At 42.1% G+C, this 21,632-nt stretch overlaps 1 protein-coding gene across 1 annotated transcript in view; it reads right to left on the bottom strand.

Moving 5' to 3' along the window:
* DNAAF11 (dynein axonemal assembly factor 11) overlaps nt 1-21,632 on the bottom strand; it is a 200,030-nt gene that overhangs the window by 96,528 nt on the left and 81,870 nt on the right. The window contains exons 5-6 of the mRNA XM_078686746.1: nt 11,326-11,549; nt 9,779-9,970 (exon numbers count right to left, since the gene is read on the bottom strand). Of these exons, the coding sequence (XP_078542872.1) occupies nt 9,779-9,970; nt 11,326-11,549 (416 nt within the window). The remainder of the gene's footprint in view (nt 1-9,778; nt 9,971-11,325; nt 11,550-21,632) is intronic.

Below are 21,632 nucleotides of genomic sequence, written 5' to 3'. Positions count from 1 at the left end.
TCCAGAGAATTTAGATCAGACTTTAAGGGCCAGTTGCTCATTGCTTTACAATACCGCACAAACCATTGATTTTGGCTACTGTTTTCAGGTGGATAAAATGGCTTATATCTGAAACAGGAACCAATATCAGTAAATCTGGGGAGCATTCAGCTTGGAGAGCTATGTCCTCAAAGGCTTATTTTCTAGGTTTTAGACTGGAGGTTATTATGAGGACCTTTGATTGGTCTTTTATTTCAACATTGAAAAAGTTACCCACTCAAGTTATTATTGTTGTATGTATTGCGACTTATATACCGCACGTATCACCCGAAGGCATCAAGGCGCTTGCTTAGGGAACCCGTCCTGGTATTCCCCTGTGAGATACCCCGGCAGGGTATCCACAAGGTGAAAGCCAGGCATCCCGCCGCGAGGGGCCGGAGTGGAGATTAAGCAAGCTATTGCCCAGAGTCACAGAGTGTGACCTCGTGAGTCGAGTAGGCACCAGAGCGAGAATTGTCAAGTCTGTGGAATTTTTGAGCCCGAGACCCGCCGAGGCGGGGAATCGAACCCTGGTCCACGGCCGATCTCAGCTTCCGGGTCTGCCGCCTCTAACCACTGAGCCACGCTTCTCCTATGACTATAACTTGTATTAATAGTTGCATCTCAGTGCAATTTCTCTGATTGGATGTAATAAAAGGAGTCGAAGGAGACTTCTCAAGCTTCTATTTCAGGGACAGAATAGAAGCTGGAATGAAACTGGGACTAATATATGGAACGTTTATAACCAGGAATAGGCTACAAACAAAATGTACGTATGAAGGCCTAGTCAGAATTTGGAATACTGCAGATTTAGTTACGTCACAATTTGAGGGCTCACGAAGAAAGCGGCAACAAAATATTGTCACTACAATTTGGTTGGCTGGATATGGGGTGATTGGTGGATTGGCCTGTGAATGTAATGCTAATGGGTCATAAGAGATAAAGCTGTTGTTTGTATACTGGTTTTCATTGGCTGCTGTTGATTTCAGTAAAAGAAAAAGAAGCATAATACTCAGCTTCATGTCGTTAATAGAAGTGAAAATTCTTGATATGCCAGCTAAGAAAGTTTTTACTTTATACTGACATAGCTGAGAAAGATAGTGTGATCGTATGGAAAACGTGTCCTCAATTTAGCTTCAGTAGTACCTTCAGAATTTTTCACTAGATAAAATCACAGAGAACTCACAAAAATGTATAAAACTAGTATAACATTATATTTTGACAAAAATCAATTATCACTATTTAACTATGCTCCTTTTATGACTCTTAAAACCTGGCATTCACAACATTGCATTTCAAAGAGGACCATGTCCCAGAATCCTGTAATGTCTGTCACAACATGTTTCCGTGTTGTGGCCAACCAATCGGGGGCAGGGACGGACTTCCCCCAGAAGCCCCTGGGGGTCAGGGTGTGATCACTTTGCCCCCTTAAATGTTTTTTAACTGATTTACAGGGAACATGTCCCGCAGTCCTCTAGTGGCTGTCACACCATTTTGATCATGTTGTGGCCAACTAATCAGGACCAGTACACTTAATTTGGCAATCAGAGCATATCTAGGCACCAACAGTCTACGTGTATATATAGTATTTTAACCCCTTAATGGCCAACCTAAGCCCTTCATTAAATGCTAATTTCTCGAAAACGGCTGATGTACATCATGTCACAAGAAGCATTCTTTCTGAGAAAGGTGCTAATTTTCTGCCATCTTATATTTATTTCTGTATCAGGGAGCAAAGTTTCATATGGTAATTAACGTGGGATATCGCACTTTTGGCACCCATCATTTTCTCGGCCCCCCCACTTGAAGAATCAACATGAAACTTTCCATGAAGGAGCCAAGGTGGATGGATTTGAGTTTGGAAAGTTTACTTCATATGGCTCTTCCTATGAAAACTCCGACCTAACTAACAACGCATTGGCAACCGCCATTATGTGGTGGCGGTCGCCAGTAAGTAGTTAAAGTTAGGACTTACTTTCCATAGAAAAATGCCTCTTAGTTTTGCTAATAACTTTGATCCCATTTGACGAATCCACACAAAATCTTCAAAACTAGTTTGCCAGTCACTGCAGCTGCTGTCTGGAAGGTTTTGGGGTGATCCTTCAAACAGGGACCAGGACGAGTTAGGTCTTAAGTGTGTTTTCCCCATGCAATTTCCCATAGGGATTTTAAACAAGACTACACCCCTAACTACTGAACTTAATTTCACCAAACTGGCAGAAAGCTAGATCTTAGTCCAGAAAGAGTGAGTTTTGCAATTTGATGTAAATCTGTTCAGTAGTTTTGGAGTTATTAAAGTAAAAAGGTTTATGTATATCTTGAGACGCAGATCCGACTCAGATCCGCACACCAACAGTAATGTTGGGATTGGGTGGACAAAACCGGAGAGGAATGTTGTGGCCACCATTTTGTCCATCGGGACTCCGTTCCCAGCGGGGCGAATAACATTTAAAAGTGATAAGACGTACCATGACCACTTGGTACTGATAGAGGGGTCTGTGAGAGATCCCTCATGGGCAAGAAATTGTCGGTAAATGTTTTCTTAGCTCAGATGATTCACCCGGAATCGAGTGGATTCAAGGATCTAGACCCCAATTTAAAAAACATATACAGCCATGTAGTGTAGTTCCTATATTCCCAATAGGCTCTGCGCATTGGAATAATATAAACAGCAGTGTAGACGAAGGATTGAGGTCATCTAGGTCTCTACTGACTATATTAGACTTAATTAGTTTTGCCAGTTAGCTCAGAGGTCACTAGAAACTTTCTCGAATGTTCAGGAAAGAATTAACTCTCCTGATTTAGACAAGAAGGGATTAGCTTCTGACAACCGCATAAACATGACAACTTTGCTCCCTCAGAATAAAGAGTGTATCTCTAGAGTCGTGTGAAAACAATAGACAACTATTTAACTCAGTCAATCGTGCATACTTAGTTTCACCAGAGTGCAGAGAAATAGAGAGACGGGCGTTTTCAATAAAAGGTGTTATTTATTGAGCAGTCTTCTTTCTCATGCAAGAGAAATGAATTGCCACAATTGCAATACTTATCATAAAGTAAAGTGCGTACAGTAAAAGGAGTATTATGAAATAATACTGTAAAAGCATTGATATGGTTTCTTAGCCATATGATACTTTAAAACGGTTAAAATATATACATACATAAAAACATTGACTAACGTACTCAACTGGTGCTTCTAAGATACGCCTACCCCGGTGTACCTGACCTAAGCCTAATACGTGGGAAGAAGTAAGTTGCAGTTTAAGTTAAGTTGGTTTTTTGCCAAGAATCTGAATCAAGAATTCTCTTAAGGGTTTAGTCAGCTCCGTACCTTGGTTCTAGAATGTAGGAGATCTTGTATCTCTCTCTCAGGACTCGATCTCCCAGCAACCCGCAAGGGTGACTGGAAACACCGGAGCTGAATTTCTCGGCAAGAGAAAAGACAGCGTCTCTCTCAGTGCGTCAAGGGAGGGTCGGCTTCCTTTGGCTCTCGCATCAGCTGGGCGTCGGGCAAGTAGATAGCCGCTCTGCTCCAAACCACTGTGTCTTTGCTTAAGGCAACGTTGGTATATTTATACCTGAAAGGTGCCGTGTTTGACGTAAGGTTGGACATAAGACGTCACCAAGAACTAACAGTTTTTTCTGGACTCCAGGAGTTCTTGTGCAAATCAAAACAAAACAAAACAAAAGCAGGGGGAATTCCCGGGCTGCTGGAGGCTTGGTTTGTTTAAAGAACACGTTGTGCTTTCTAGGAGTCTATGGGAGTAGCCTTGCCGTATTTGGACTGCATGGGCTATGACTAGATATGGGCATGATTCCTATGCCTTTATAAGGATATGTTTTATTATAACCACATACGGGCATGAATCGGGGATATCTAATTAGGGTCCTAGATAGATCCACAACAGCCACTCACAGACCCACACACCTACACACACACCACTTAGACATCCACACAACCATTCACACTCCCACTCACACACCTATTCAGCCACTCACCCACCCACTCAAAGACCAACAAAACCACTGAGGGACCCACACAGCCCTCACACAAACACTTACACAACCACTCACACATGCTCAAACACCCATAACGCCACTCATACAGCCACAAAACCCCTCACACACCCACTCACAGACCCACACAACACTCACACACCCACTCACACAATCACTTACACTCACACATGCACTCACTGACCCACATAGCCACTCAAACACCCACTCACAGACCCACAAAACCACTCACACACCAACTCACTGACCCACACACCCACTCACTTCCACACTCACTTATACAACAACACAGACACTCACAAAGCCACTCTCAGACCCACAACACCACTCACATACCCATGCAGCCCCTCACACACCTACTCTCACACCCAAATAAGCACTCCCACACACAGTCACAGACACACTCACACCCACCACACACCCATTTACACACCCACACCACCACTTACACACCCAGGTTACAGGGACATTATAGTTAGAAAATAGCATTAAAACAGTAGAAATTCACTGAAATTAAAGGTTACAGGGACGTTATAGTTAGGAAACAAAAACTAAAGAAGCATAGAAATTCACTGACAAAAACAGAGTACAGGTTCAGATTTTACACTCACACAAAACCATAGAATTTTAGAAAGTATAATTATCAAGTAACTAAACCTCGTACCCTTGCCATGCACTGCTAATTACCCCACATATTTCATCACTCATGACATCTTCTATGATATAATTGGTAATATAACTGCGACATTTTCAGAGAAATTATTGATGAGAAAACTGTGCTTGGTGGGGGTGCAAATTATAGCTACCATAGGGGACAAGTTATAGTTACTTGAGATAATTACAACTATAACTGCTGAAATTCTATGGGTTTGTGTGTGTAAAATCTGAACCGAACTATAACATCCCTTAATATGCACAAATTACATATAACATATTTATGTATAAATGTGTACATATATATTTAGAGAGAAAGATATAGATAGATCTACATGTATCTATAAGTGTATATATTGATATTAGATCTGTCAGCAGCCTTTGATACCATTCAGGAGACTGCTCAAGACCTGGCTCTTCGACCACTAGCAGCAGCACCTCCCCCCCCAGCGCCTTTAGACCCTAGCGGGTAAGTAGTGTGCTTTACAAATCCACTGATTGATTGATTGATTGATTCCCCATAATATGCTCCTGGACAGGATGCAGGCACTCTGTATTGGCGGCTCTATTCTAAAATGTCTCTATTCCTTTTTAGGTCTCGACTATTATATCCCGCAGGGATAGATAGGCGAGATTATAGTAGGCAGTTCAAAAACTCTTAGGTCTCGACTATTATATCCCACAGGGATAGATAGGCGGGATTACAGTAGGCAGTTCAAAAACTCTACCAAACTTGCAGATCGCATACAGTTCATGTGAGCTATGCACCTGCATGCCATCGCCAGCCATGTCACACCACCATTTGTCTGTGCCTCGCATCAGACTTCAAACGCTGCCGTTCCCCCGCCCGCCCCCGCGTGCACATTGCGCACCACCATTTGTCTGTGCCTCGCAGCAGACTTCAAAGGCTGCCGCTCCCCCACCCACCCCTCCCGCCACAGCAATGCCAAGAGCTTGTTTACTTTACCTCACACACTGCACTCCTACTTATATTATTGCTGCATCTTGCTTTCTACTCTCGGTAACGCACTCTCCTGCCACTTTTCCTAGCTATACCTATCTCTCTGCCCCACAGCCTTGCACTCTCTCTGCCACTTATCCTCATGTTATTCTCTCTTGTGCCCAGTCCCTCTGCTCCACACTATGCTTTGCCACTTACCCTTATGTTCTTCGCTCATCGTGCCTACTTGTTTTCTCTTTGCTTGTTGTATTTCCTATTAATGCAGGCACTGCGCGCATAACTTTTTTTATACATGAACACCATGCTTCATGTTATAGCATGGCGCCCTCTTTCATGTTTATTTTTATTTTTTTATCACCATGGCGCCCGCTTTATAAACTGCCATGCCCATAACTTTTATATAGACTGGCACTGCGCTTTATGTTTGATCGAGGCGCCCGCTTTTATGTTTAACATCGCTATAGCTGTAACTCTCGCGAATGCTCAAGCAATCCAGGAGTGTGTGCATGTTTCCTAGCTGTGTCCCTCCTGTCCTTCTTTCCCCCTCCTGCTCCATGTTGCTGTCTCTCATGTGTCTTCTTTTACATCTCTATGTATAAGGTCAGTCTGTCCGGGGGTCTGAAGCTTCAGGTTGTGCACCGCTATGGTAAGTCAATACTGTGCACCATTCTGTAGTGAACATTGGTGTAAACTTGTGTAGTGATCCGACTTTGAGCAAATCACTCGTGTACGTACATTAGATGGAAAGCATTGCCAGGCCCTCTTGCAGTGTAAGAGACGCTTTTAGGAGAAGGGTCATGTGCTTATGCTGCTCACTGTCCCCATCTGCAAACACAGGTCAAGCAAGCTGCATCCGTGAGTTTAAAGTCTGGAATCATGCAGAAGCAGCGGCAAAGGCAGGAACTGAAGGGTGTGAGGGAAGGGGAGGTTATCACTTCCTAGGTGAGCAGCTTACAAACTATAAAGCGAGGGCAGTGACAGGAAGTGGGCCGTCTTTTCATCTTTCTTTGGTTAGTCTATTAAAAGGGCTACTGTTGCTTTCACACAAATTTAACTTCTGTTTTTCATTATTGAGGCCGTTCTTTTTATACCCGATGGAAAACAGGATGCATGCAGACCTCCGGCCACAACCACCTCACGCAACGCCCCATTACGGGCTTGTTCTTCATTCCCATCCAAATCTTCACCTCTCTCCACTACTTCTATCCTTTCTATTTCACTCTTCGTCTTTCCTCCTTTATCTCTTCTAATTGCATTCTCCCTATCTGTTACTCTCCTTAACTTCGTCTAACTTTTTTCTGTTTCTCACTTATCACCTTTCTCGATCTCTTTTTCACCACGCATCGTTATTCCTCTGGCCTTTTTCTTCTTTCTTTCTCTTCCCATCCATCTTCGACCTTTCCTTTTATTTAGTGAGTGCGCTCTTTTAGCTGTAAACATTGGGGCAGTTTGGAACGCGCCTATCAGTTTGAGGCTCAGCATACTTTTCAAAAGATGTGTGGTTATATTTTCGACCATTGATTTTGTAGTCCTACATAAAAGTTGGCTCAAGAAGAGCCTCTCTCTTCTGCACAGTGCTTATAAGCTGGTGATGCAGCTCAGTGGGTTGAGCATCTGCTGCGAGGCACTGTGTGTGTGACATCCAGCACAAAGGTTCCGATAACACGAGGCCAGCGCAGCCTTTCATCCTTCTCAGAGTTTTAAAATGAATGCATTGCGTGGGTGATAAATACAGTTATTACAAATTCGGCAACAGAAAATGAAGTTTGTGGAGAGCACTGCATAAATGGCCATGCTAATCACACACATGCCCAGCACAGTAGCATATACGCATTACCCACTGCACATCACATGCATAACCTCAGGAGCAAGCATTAGGCACAACACTGCACACATCCAACGCAGCACAGACAGGCCACATATTTAACAAGCATTGGCATAGCCAATAGGTCTCGCCTTTGGGACCTTATAAGTATTTAGCTATGCAGCACAATATCCTGGGTGCAACAACATCAACTGTTGCATTGCTTAACACTTAGAGCCCCACGCTACTTCATTTGTATATGTCCCCTCTTGCATCACTGGCTCAAGCGTACGGTGCTACAAATATCTCATATGCCGACAATACGCAGTTCCTGTTCACCTGTTTGAGGGGGAGAAGATCAGAATCTGCGTCTCTAATGTGTTTGCGTGGTTAAGGACCAACCAACTGAAATGTAAACCGAAGAAGTCAGAAATAATTTTTGGGGCACTCCTCCGGATAAATGGAGACACTGGTGGCCAGAAGACATGTCACCTCCACTCTCCGGTAAAAAACCTGAGCATTATGATAGACGATACTCTATCTATGAGATCCCAAATCCAATCGCTAGTGGGAACCTACTTTGGCCTCTTGTGGATGCTGAGAACATTTCTCCCACTCTTGCCCTTGGACTGTAGGAAGACCGGTGTCCAGCCACTGGTTACTTCCAGACTAGTCTATGTCAATGTCCTGTTTCTTGGCCTTTCCTGAATACCTGCTTAGGCACCTGCAGGTGGCCCAAAACGCAGCCGCCAGAGCAGTTCTTATGCTGAAGCCAAAGACCCATATTTCTCCACATTGCAAAGTTCTTCACTGGCTCCCAGTAAGAAAGAGGATCAGGTTAAATCTTTGGTGCTATTCTTCAAGGCCTTTCATGGGAGTGGCGCGGGCTACTTCAGCAGGAGAGTAGCCCAATACGTGCCACCCAGAACCCTGAAATCCACCTCCCTGAACCTGGCTTCTGTTCCCAGAATATTTGTGGCCGAACGGGCGGCATCTCTTTCACGTTCTTAGGAGCACTATGTCATTGAGATCTGTGACAGAGTTAGCCACATTTAGGAAATTGCTTAAAACATGGTTATTCTGTCAATGATCGCCTACCCTTTAGCATCATTTCACAGCATTAGCGACAGGGGATGTCAGTTTGGTTGGCAGGAAGGCTTGTCTGAGGGCCGAGACACTGTTGTTGAGTAGCTGTGTGCTATATAAATGTCTTCATTCATTCATTCATGTATACATGTATTGCTAGACATAGTGAAATAGAGAGTGTGTAGTTATGTTACATAAGAGTTTCCACTGAAAAAACGATTTTTGTTTTAATACCTTTGGCATCGTTTAATGAACACGCATGGAACTTTAAACAAAATAAGTTCATCCTACTTGGGCTAGTCTTGGCATATTTTATTGAGATCTGACAACGGTGGCTGAAAATAAAGAGGGGGGTCAAAAAAGTGAAATTTTCCATTTTAACTCAAGTAGGATTCTTTGCTGTCCCCTGCAGAGACAACAGTTTAATGAAATTACACAAAACTTGTCATAAAAGTCGAACTTTACTCATGGAAGTGCCTTTGTTTGATTTGGTGTAAATCATGAGATTTGATAATCCTGTGTTAGATTGTGACAATAAAAACAATCAAAATTGAGACATAGGTAGATTACCAGACTTATATTACCTCTAATCTCAATGCAAATGGGGTGTTACCATGAACTGGTAACAAAAGTCCTCCACCGGACCTCTCCAACACCAAAATTCACAAACACACCGTTCATTCACCAGGACGTTGCCACCCAGCTGGAGTCAGACTATAATAAATTATATGATGATTCAGATTCTGGTCTGCGATGGTTACCCAAGAATCATATGGTAAAGCACCCCACAATAGCAGCACCACCAGGAGGCCAAACTAATGGCAGTTTGGGCGCACCGCACATGCCAAAAACCTAACATACCATAGATAATGGTTTTAGAAAATCTGCAGAAATAGTAGAATTTCTGGTTGCTTAAATGAGAAATCGGCATACAAAACAGAATTTGTGACACACTGAAAAAATAGGATTGCCGTTTGAGAACACTCTCAGTAGGAATCTAAAGCACTGTTAAAAAGTGACCAATTTTCTCTAACTTCCAACACAAGGAGAGACCATTAAAAATGCTTAGTCTACAATAGTTCTCCTTTAGTTAGAAACTAATTTAATTACACAATTAAGAATGAGTAGTATAGTCCTAATCCATTATTAACAAGAATTAGTCTGCACTAAATTAAGACCGATGTATTAAATTCAGAAGTACCATTACATTCATCATTTGACTTGTGGGTATATTTTACCTTAGCTTGTCTTTAGCTTTGCGTTTCTCCTCCATGTATCTGTGAGTTTCTAATCTAGATTCAGGAGTGTAGAGTGAAGGCTCCTGCCAGAACTTTTGGTCTTCTTCAGTTTCATCTGCTTCTTGCTTTAATTCCTCAATGCGTCCTTCTGCATTTATCTGATTATTTTCTCTTCTGTCAGCACAGTGTTCTCTAAAAATAATTTAACATACATAAAATAAAATAAAACCCAAACAATTTGTTAGAAATTGTATTTCTGGTTGTCAGTATGCACCCTCTGTAAGCAGGAACCACCACTCTACTAAGGATAAGTATAGTACATACTAAGAGTTTGCCTGTGCCCACCCTCAGTTAGCTTGTCACCGAGCAGTCAGGCTCAACTAAAGAGGCAATGTGTAAAGTATTTATGCACACACACGCACAGTTACACAGTGAAAAGAACACAATAGTACTCCACACCAGTTTAGAAATATAGACAATATTTATCTGAATAAAACAAGAACAAAATGACAACGATCTAACATACTCAAAGCAAGATATGAATTTCTTAATTTATTTGGTATTTACAACACAATTTTGCACACAATAAAAGAGACTTGATGACAAATTAAAAAAAGAAGTAATAGACAACACAGAAAAGATAAAAAGAGTAAGAGTTTTGAGTTTTAAGCAAGTTAAGAATAGCAGTTTGAGTCTCCCTAGGGCGTGAAGCGGAGATAATAGACACAAGCATTTGCAATGCAATAGGTCTCGCATTTACGAGCGTTTGAGCTATTGGCATTGACGAGTGGCCACCATTAAAGTAAAAGTGCGGTACGGGGCGCGATGTCCAAAAAAAGCATTTGTTTGTCAAGTTGTTAAATAGTGGCTGTTGACATTTCTTTAGACGCGGCTCGTCTAAAGAAAGGGAAGAGGCCTCCATTAACGAAAAAGCGCAGCATGAGGTGCTTGTAAACAACAACAAAAAAAGTGAATAAATGAAAAAAAAAAATGCAGCCGCGTTAGGGTCAGTGAATAAACCGAAGGCGCAGTTGCCACTGTAGCATGCTGTGCTATAAAAAAATAAAATAAAGCTTTAGAAGAGAGCGTGGTTTTTGCCTGCAACAGCAGGCAGGTGAAAAACGTTTATCGAAATAGTGCTCAGAGGCTGTAATTAAAGCCTACTGAGTAAGAAAACACGTAAGTGGGCCAGTCCTTATTGGAGGTTACAAGATGACACAAGGCGGTACTAAGGAGGGACTACTAATCCTATTGACCAATGAAACGCCACAGTTTACAAAGGACAATGACACAAGCCAATGAAAAATATGGACGAAGAGTGAGCGGAACTTTAAGTTCATACCTGAATACAGCATGCATCGAAGAGCAGTGCATGCGCTGCCCAGGTTTAACGTAAAAAGCGAAAAAAAGATATAAGGGAGCAAAGAGAGTCGAAACAATCAAGAGAGGCTGCAGGCCCTAAATACATTATAAACATAACCGAGAAATTGGAAACCGATGATCCCCCTTGAACATAAAAGAAGCACTGTAAATACAGCGGTACATACACAGTGTTGTTGATGTCGGTGTACCAGCGCCCATCGAAGCCAGGCCTGCGTGCCTTCTGTCTTGACAAGTCTTTCTCCTCCACTTTTGCCTGCGCCTCTTCTTTCTGCTTGGCTCGTTTCAACTGGTAGGCATGCTCTTGCTCTCTGATTTGTTTTTGCACTACTGGGTAATTCTGCACTGCCCGAATCCTTTCAGTGCGTTCGATTTCTTTGCCATCTAACCACTGTGCAAAACACAAAGCAAAAACATTGAAAGATGAAATACCAGCACATAAATACTGACTGCCATCAAGCAGAGGTCGGTGCTGCCATATCTGCCCTAGACTCAGTCCTGCAATTGTTCACAGCAAGTAAATATAAATGAGGCTATTTCTTATAGGTGTTAGACCTGGATACACAATTGCATGCTTATCCAGCTCGCTGCTTCTCACTTTTTTGCCAATAGGAGCATCAGCCTTCTTCCGACTGTCCACTTTGGTGCTTTGCATTTGTTATGATGGTCAATTGTGGGCACTCAGAGACAGACGGACAATGAATTTCAGATCAGACTACTTTCCACTATGGAAAGAGTTGGCACAAACAGGCATACTGACAACAACCACCTGATGTTTCTGGACAATCTACGACTATGCATGTTGCTACAGGCTGTGAACCTGTAAACATGGGGGCCGGAAGGTGCACAGTTGCGGGGTTGTATAGTCTGCTTTCTAGCTAACACAAAGTTGTGGACTATTCCAGTGGGTAAGATTGGGGTAAATCGCATGATTCCTATAGATTCTTGGCAGACAGCAATGTTAGGATTAAACCAAACCTTTTCTTTTTGTCATTACAACTTTACACTGTAGATGAGTCTTGGCTCCCTTGCTATTTGTCATTTTCGATTCTAAATTATATGTAACCTTATTATTATTACAAGTAATATTAGAACTTCTTGTCCTAGGTAAAGGAACATCAAAACTATTTCATTAGGTTTGACAGTAAAGCTGCTTTCAATCAGACTTTAAACAACTTATGACGACAATTATTAGTTTCTGCCCTGTAATAAGGAGTGCAAAAGGTCAATGTGTCCCAAATCAGTTCCTTTTCCTCTAACGCCAGATTAAATGTCTAGTAGGTATGCCCTATTTCAGGAACTGGCAACAGTCGTGCCTGCAGATTCTCTTGAATCTCTAGAAAAGAGTGATAAACCTAAAGTCTTTCAAAGTTCATCACATGACATGGGGAAAACCATGGAATGATTTTCAAGAGTCTACGGGGATCCTAACCCAATAAAGGACTACAGTAAGCTAAAGTAGACTGCATAAGGCTGAGGCTGAAGGTGGGAAGTGTGTGGAATTGTCCATCAAATTTACTTTAAAGGGTTTGCTGGAGAAGGTGAAATCTGGTATGTGTTTTGGATGCCTTAGTGAAACTCACAGAAGGAAACTTGCAGAAGGTTTGAGAGCTTCAACTGGTTAAAAGGTGTTCAAGCAAACTCTTTTGGTGCGGTGGGAATGGGACTATATGCTGCTCCCTGTGCTGTAGTTCCTTCACTTTTCCCACTGGTTATTGCCCAGCAAATTATTGCTGGACATTTAAAGACCTCGTCCCTCCCTCTTGCCAATTGTCTTTTTGTTGAAAACTCTTTATTAGTCAAACGTTGATAGCGAGCCCAATACTAGGGCCACATCTATTATCAAATTGGGATAATACAGTTGCATCACAACCAATCAAAAGCATAAATTCCAAATGAGTAGAGGGAAAAGGGATTAGGGAGGGGAGATAGTGAAGGATCATCTAGTTTCATCCACTCAAACCCCCTCTTAGTCCTATATATGGCGTTTGTGGTGCAAAGGTCTTGAAGAGTGGGACATCCAGAGAACAATCAATAAGCCAAGAAAATTGTTTCTTGTTAAATATCCACACTGAGGAAAGACGAAAGGGAGGACCCAGTGCCTTGAGACCCTTATGGGTGAGTAGCGTGCTTCACAATTCCCTGATCGATTGATTGCTTGAAGATAGTGAAGCAGGTGTTACTAAAGTTTCGCATTGGTATAGTGAGTTGAGGGTTGCTTTATAGGTGACACATTGTGACTAGAGTGGCATGATTGGGCTGGTGATGGTCACAATGGTTACATATGTTGTACAAGGTCTTGTTCTTCAGCGTTCAAAATATTTTGTAATAGGTATACCAATGAATGCTATTTAGGGGAATGCCTACAAGAATCCTGAAACTACCCCATTTGTGTATGTTTCCTGGACCGATAATGATTCACCATCCCATTGTACAATCGATATATCAGTTTCCACTGCAAGATTTTGTGAGCCTAATGGGGGCATTCATTGGGCGATATTAACTACAGCAAATATAAATGCACAGTAAACAATCAATTCAAGTGTGGTGAGTATGAGCCAAATTTATTGTGTACGTATGAACAATTTGGTCTAGAATATCAGCAATACCAAGCTTGGGGACTATGTCTGTATTAACAGTTACATATCATGTCCCAAGATGGAGAACACAGGTAATCAGCATGTTCATACCTGGATTCAACATGTTTACATAAACTGAAAAACGACAGTGCAATTGGAACTTACTCCCCACACCATTTCAGACTGTGCCGTCCATTTTGGACACCTACTTTTGGGCATTAAGATGAATTAGTCCATATCAATGCTAGACCGAAGTAGATTTGAAGGATGTGTTTGGGCATCAAATTTATGCCTCATACAGCACTGTGAATTATGAAGATTTTACAGCTCTGGATTCAGTTCAGTTTTGGTGCAGCTACAAGATTCCATGTGATGTGTTTATGCCTGCCATCTGTACCTTGCTGTGATATGCACTTGGCTCAGTATTCTTCACTGCTCGTTCTTCAAAGTGAAATTAATTAAAGGTCCATCATTTGATTATATTCACTGTGCAAGTCCCGAAGAAAGCGGTCAGAAATAATGTAACAAGCTTAAACGTAACATCAAAATACAGACAACAAGCTAGAGGATCATGATCAATGTGCTTTCTTGAATACATTTACTGGTGGATTCATTAACAAAAGATGTTCTTTTCCATATAAGAGATCTTTTCCTAGACCTCTGATATCTGGGTTCATCTGGTGCAGCTCTGAAGGCAATAGGACCATTAATCTGTGTTGCTTTAGATTGTGATGTGAAGAGCAACACAATTTCAGCTGAGGGGAGGAGAGACTAATACGGGAAGGGGAAAAAAAGTATGGCATATTAGATAATAAAGAGGCAAATGTTTAAAACATGAAACATGAAGGAGAATTGAGAAAAAGGAACAGCCTGGACAATAAGAAAAGTACATGTAATACCGGCTGTGAATAGGTATGTATGCACATGAGAGTGAGGCCTTGAGGCCTGTTCACTGTTCACCTACATCACGTACCACCTGCAACTACCTACATAGCACACCCGACCTTTAGTTATGATATCTATGTTCGGGCAACAGGCACCCCGTGAACTGGGGGGCAGGTGGGGAGGATATGGTTACAAAGGTTTGGGAACATTTGAGGCAAATGGTGATTCCTATCGTGCAACAGTAAGATGTGTCTGCATGCCTGATGTATCCGTGCCTGTTTTGCATGTAACATGTATCATCATCATACAATCTTGTTGGCTGCAGTTCTACAGATTGCAGTCATGACAGTCATGGTGAATATGTGACAAGATAATGTGATATCGGATAACAAAAACGTTACAAGGCAAAGTCTAGATTAGATATTCAAAAGTGGATGAGACGGACTGGAATGCAGAAGGAGAGAGGACGAGTATTCCAGGTATTGCAGACTCATGGAAAGCATATAGTGATGCAACAAGGAGCCTCCCGTTTGGGGAATCGATGAGATTGTATAGGTAGAAACAGATAACTAATATTCTCTAGCCGCACCTGCTGGATGTGCCTCATACTTGAGAGGGGTGGCAGTCCTTATCGAAAAAGCAAGGCCGTTCCTTATAGATCAGACATAAGAGGATCCCATGGGATGTTATGCAGCAGTATTAGGGATGAGAAATAGAGAAAAAACAGCATTCGTGTCCGTTTACCCTCCCCGAGGTTTACAGATGAACACTTTGTGGAAATCAGGGAGGTTAGTCATACAGGTCTCAGCAGATGTCCTGGTGGTGGGAGGTGATTTTAACCTATCCATGAATAACAAGCGGCAAGGACCAGAGGAGGAGCTAACATTGAAGACGGCAACAATAGGCTGGATACTTTAATGGCTGCACTAGGATTTGTAGATTTATGGATAACATAACAGGAGTCAGGCAGGTCCCGTTCTACTCAGGGGACAAGGAAACACATTCCAGATTAGAACATGTTTTCGCATCGATCACACAGACCCATGTTTGATAATGCAACATTCTTAGCTAAGGAGATGTCAGAGCACCCTCAGTTCAAGATTACCTGTTTCCCACGACATTTTTCCATACCTTTTAATTCCCTTGGGTGAACCTTCCACTACTCTGTCTTTATCGCTGTGATAAAGACAGAGTAGTGGAAGGTTCACCCAAGGGAATTAAAAGGTAAGCAGTTGGTGTAATTGATTATGCAGACAACTAAACACCGTTTTGTAGAAAATATAGGGAAATACAATGGGAAAATGTAGGGAAATACTATGGAACAGTTTTTAGAGTGGGGGTGCGGGCCAGTACCACCTCACTAAAGGAATAGGGAATATGTGGTATGCACTGCAGAAGAAAAACATTTGCATGGCTCATTTATTGTCAGGTCTCCATCTAAACTGTTTCAAGTTTTTTTAAGGGGGCCAGAGCACCTACATCGCCCCTAGTACCAGCGGTACGTGGACAGATCACATCACAGAAAATGGTGAAGAAAACAAAGAAACTAAAGGCTGCCAATCTATGGATGTAATTAGTAAATATAAACAGCTCGTTATAGCTTCAGAAGTATCCAACCTCACCTCGATAATCACTACCTCTAAAATTCCCACCCAGGAACTATTTTCTTTATTAAGGCAACTTAATAATCCTGATGTGGAAGCCACACTAATCATGATTCTTAAAACAGACAAACAACCTTCACATAGGCCCATCTCACTGCTGAACATCAAAAATGGCAAAGGTCTTTGTGAATAAACTGCACAGGATGTTAGGAACCTAATTCGGGTTTTACGCCGATGAGATCAATGGCATATAACCTTAGAAGACTGCAATGTATAACAGATAGGGCACATGGATGGGAGGGTGTTGAACTTCCAGTGGTTGGCCAAGAGTAGTGTTGGATTTACAGCATCCGCAAGCTTGAGCAATTTTTTATCCCTTTTTAGCTGTAGTAACTTTTGAAGGGCATTCTGTGAATAGCAGTGCGCTTACTGTTATTGGAAGATACAAGTCCCTCCCAAAACCCCTCAGTCACCATCACTTAACCTTTCTTTTATTCTCCCTAAACTGCTTCCCTTTAGTACTTTTCTCCATTTTCCAGCCACTCCCCCATCCCACTTACATTTACTACTAAAATGTATACCTACATGGGTGGAGACTCTGCAGTCGGGTAGATAGCTCTGCACAGAAAGAGATAGGAGAGACAGAGGAGTAACTTCCGCACATAGGTTTGTGAATAGTATTTTGTAGAACATTTGCAGTGCTTTTATAGTTCATAGCACTAAATAATGTACTAGATAATGCAGTTTGCGAATAGGCTCCAAAGACTGAAAAGTAGGTTATGGTGCAAATATGTTGGTGGAATACATTAAAGTGCATTATAATACTAGTTGAATTTAATAGCTTCCCGGTATTTTAGGACATTGAAGTCTAGGCAGAGGGCTTCAGATTGTTTTTTCGTTTGTTTTTCAGTGCTGAGAGAGAGACACTCATGCTCCTGATCGAGAAATGAAGAAGCCTGAAATTATAAATACAGTAAGAAAAAGAGAGAGGCCTGCAATGAACCTAGCAGGTAGGGCACCCGTAGAAATGCCACTACGCATCTCCTTCTATCTCTCCTTTGCAGATTGTTGTTTTGCCTTTTGAGCTACAGGCATGCCCAACAGGTAGGCATTGCATTATTTTAGAAGTTATCCTTTCCTTAGCACTTAGTACCTACCAAGTTAATCAGGTTAGTACTGAGCTTGCTTTTGATATCACCAGGCCTTGATGGTAATGCATGACCTCATATCACTTAGGACTATCAAGTCCTAGTGTTGCAGTGAAAAACATATTCCAGAAGACAGTGATGGCATTTTGGCATTCTGCTCTCTAGTGGCAGAATGTTCTAATAGCCTTATAGCCCTTCGTAGCAGGGCTATACCGGGTATTAAAGACCCTCGACTTCGGCTCGAGCCTTTAATGCTGGAGCGGGCCAGGCGGGCTATAAGGCTATTAGAACATTCTACCACAAATTTCCCTCTTTTCTTCCTGCTTTTAGAACAGATAAGTAGCAGGGATTGTTATGACTAAGCTGTGGCTTTGACTGACACGCTTAGATGTACTATTTTGCTATATTGACCTCGATACTGTCTGTTTCAAACGCTAGTGTTCTTTAACTTATGAAGGATTCACTTGGTATGCAGTGAATTTCCTCTTCCCCCTTTAATATTTTTTACTTTGCCCACTGAGACATTGTTTTTACTAAGAGAGCTTACATGCATCCTCAGAGAACAACTCTCAACAGAGCGGGCCCAGAGCACGGCACCATGTGATACCTATTGGTGATGCTGTTTTACAAGCCGGTATGAGTCCTTTCTCTCTGTCGGCAAGCTGGATTAGTGTGCATCAATCACCTGACATTTTTGTAATTTTCTAAAGACAACACTGTGATTGTATGCCCTTGGTGCCCGCTTATTCCCACTGTGACACAATTTGCGATAGGGAATCTCAAATGCGGATCACTCTCTTTTCACACTTTCAAGGAAAGTTTGCCCAGTAAATATTGGGTGTTAGAGTGCCAGAGGGTAATATTACTAGTGCTTGGACTACTCTGCTCTCTACTGGCTCAAATCTCCATGGCTGAGCAAGAGTTCCACAACTTCTAAGAGGAGGTATGAGGTATTTTACCCCACTGAGGGAGATCTCATTGAAGAACCACTGGGAATACATTTGCTCCTGTAAGTGGCCAGTTACCCTTCGCCCTCAGGAAAGTCACTCCACGGGTTCCTGAGACCTCCGCATCCTAGATAGTGAAGGGAGCCTCAAGTCAGCCAAAAGGTAAGGCGAAGCTCAAGCGGGAGGAAGCCACTCCCTGCTCAGAGTCCTTTGAATGCCTGAAGAATGCCTATCTAAAAAGCACACCAAATCTGGGTTCTCTTCTAACTGCAAGGGAGGGTGGCAAGTCTCTTGACCCCTCCTTGGATGGAGATGTAGTGGATAAGGCCACTTCAGGTGCCTCTGACGAATTCAATTTCAAAAAAGGTCCTAGGCCCCCTGAGCGAACTGCAGCAACCAACAAGAAACTTAATGATCTTGATGATTTAAAGACAGACGGAATCCATCAATACAGGACTTCTATTAACTAGGAGAATGGATGGTCTTGAAGAACATGTTTCTCAAAGTACCGATTTTCCAACGACACTGCAGATTTATCTAGCTCTAGTGTTGAGCCCAGGTTTTCGAGACCAAAGTTCCTCCCTTCAGACTCTCTTCAGCCCCATGGTGCGTCACCAACGTACTACGTCCTGTGGTGGAGTTTCTCAGGGCAAAGGCATAAGGCTGATAATTTACCTCAACAATATTCTTGTAACTGACCAATGCCGGATTGCATGAGAGCTCAAGTAGAGACCAGGGTCAATCTTTTCCAGTGACTACTATTTATGTTAAGTATGGAGAATTCAGAACTGATTCCGACCCACTCCATTACCTTTTTGGAGTTTATCATGAATTTAAGGGCACACAATCTTTGCCTCCCTTACTAGAAAACAATCAATATCAGGAGGGAATTGCAAAAGTCCCTGCTGAAGGACAACATCTCTCTGCAGTCCTTGGGTAGGATAGTAGGGCTCCTTTCCTCTTCTATTGAGGTGCTTTTCACAGGACCTCTCTATTATCGGGCTCTGCAGAGGCTGAAAGCTTTATGTCTTCATAGTGGACTTAGGAGCTTACAACTGTTTCCCATCTTGGAGGAGACAAGAACAGAACTCAGGTGGTGGCTCCATCAACTACAGGCCTGATATTGACAAGCATTTTTTTGTTCTGCCCCAGATCTGATTACAGAGTCAGATGCCAGCTGAAGGGGCTGGGGAAAAACCAGTGCAGAGAGGCCTTCTGAGAAGTTCATGTTACACACTAATAGTCTGGAGCTCTTTGCGGAGTCCTTCACAATGAAATACTTGACCAAGAACGGAGTTAGCTAATATGTCCTGCTGACTATAGACTACATCTTTATGGTCAGAAACAACAATCAACTGGGAGACACCAGGTCAAAGATGGTGGTGGAACTGGTCAGGAACTTATGGCCTTTCTGCCTCAACAGGTAGATTTTGTTGAGGGCAGAATATCTTGTAAGGAGCAAGAAAATGGTGGTGGACTGGAATGCATATACCTGGCAACACATGTCAGTGCTTTTTAGTAACTTTTGAGTTAAAAACATTTTTCTGTTAAAATCCTTGAATTATGCAGGAGAAGATGGACAATGTGGCAAAATGTAGTAAATGTAAATTTTCATGTGGGAAATGCCCCATAATCACATAATTCCAGTGGCATGCATCATAATTGATTATATGGATGATTACCAGGATAGATGGTCAATCCAGTGACTTTCGAGACAAGCTGTTGGTGTTATCAAGAGAGCATGGGTGGACAGTGCAACCAAAAGATACAGATCTGTCTGATGAAGCTAGTTCAGTTGGTGTCTCATTTATAAACTGCTTTGGCACATAAAGACTTGCTCCCATCTCTAGGATATTACACTAGTCCCCAACCGTTTTTTTCATTGTCCTCAGAATGATTTTCTGTCACTGAAGGAACTTTTGGCCAAGCTCACAATGTTGCTATGCCTGGTTTTATGAAAGTCAAATGTCCGTGAATTGTATTTGCAAAAGGAGTACCATGGTTGCCATCTTAAGCAGAGCCCAACTACTGCAACATTCACCATGGCAAGTGAGAGTCAAATTGGGTTTTACTCTCTCTTTGCTTGCCCAATGTCAAAACTACGGCCAAAAGAAATAGAAGTATAAACGTATAAATACATATATGGAGCTGCCTTGAGAATGTCAAGTAACTAGCCCTTTATGTTGGGTTTAGTGTGTGCATATGAGTACCTTATATTCTGCATGTTGCAAGGTAATTTACTTGTTATAATTCTGTTCACATTTTCCGTATATCTTATTTGGTCCATATATGAAATAACTGCTGAGATATATAGGCTCCCATGAGAATTTTGGTGACTGTCATAAGTATGTTTTCTATTTTTATTTCTTTCACACAATGCATGCGAATATAAAAGGTAATCCAAGATGAAGTCGAGCATCTTGACAAAGGCTGTTACACAGCCGAAACGTGTAGATTTGAGTTACTAAGATTTTGCTTGAATAAATATACACTTTTGCACTGCAATTGAGTGCCAAACTGTGCTTATTCAGTAGAGTTTACTGTGGACATATATATATATATGGAAGGCTGCAGAAGCCGAAACGCGTAGGCCGTCCTATCTTGCACGCAATCTTGCATATGGTGTGTGAAAAATAAAGTTTTTTTGAAACTTACTTGCTGCTGCTGTGCCGTGACTTCTGCCAGAAGGGAACTGGAGGGCTAGAAGATTCAAAGCAATATATATATATATATATATATATATATATATATATATATATATATATATATATATATATATATATACACATATATTTAGTTTTAATTTCCTAGTATCTAGTAGGCTTCCCTTCCCCCAGGGCCGATAGAAATTGCTGCATGTACACCAGTATTTTTTTTCTAAAAGATGAAATATTGCCTGGGCCTGTTCTGGGGTGGAGAGAAATAAAGATGCCAGACAAATACTGCCCAATCCTTCTTTTTTTTAACCTTTTTCTCCTTGTGTCCTACTGGTCTTTCGCAGCCGGGGGCATACTGCAGGTAAAACCTCATTACCCCTACACCGAGGGACAGAAAACCTTTTTTTCTGGCGGCGGCTCTTGCCCTTGACCTGGAGAGGGGGATTCCCAAAACCAAATCCTTGTGGTCTATTGGCCTCCCACACTCTAGGAGGATAGCTTGGGGTAAATTATCCAAATCTACCTCCAGGGGATGAGCTAAGATTGGTTTTAAATATTTAAGAGGGGTGCATTTCCCTGTGGACAATAGAAGTTGCTCCGACTCCCGCAAGAGTCTTCGCTGGTAGTGTGGTGGGTGGATCTCTGTTTAGAGAC

This window comes from Lissotriton helveticus, chromosome 4_1 (assembly GCF_964261635.1).
Source record: "Lissotriton helveticus chromosome 4_1, aLisHel1.1, whole genome shotgun sequence".
Classification (NCBI taxonomy): Eukaryota; Metazoa; Chordata; class Amphibia; order Caudata; family Salamandridae; genus Lissotriton; species Lissotriton helveticus.
The sequence above is the reverse complement of the archived record's forward strand: the minus strand, read 5'-3'. Positions and strand labels throughout refer to the sequence as shown.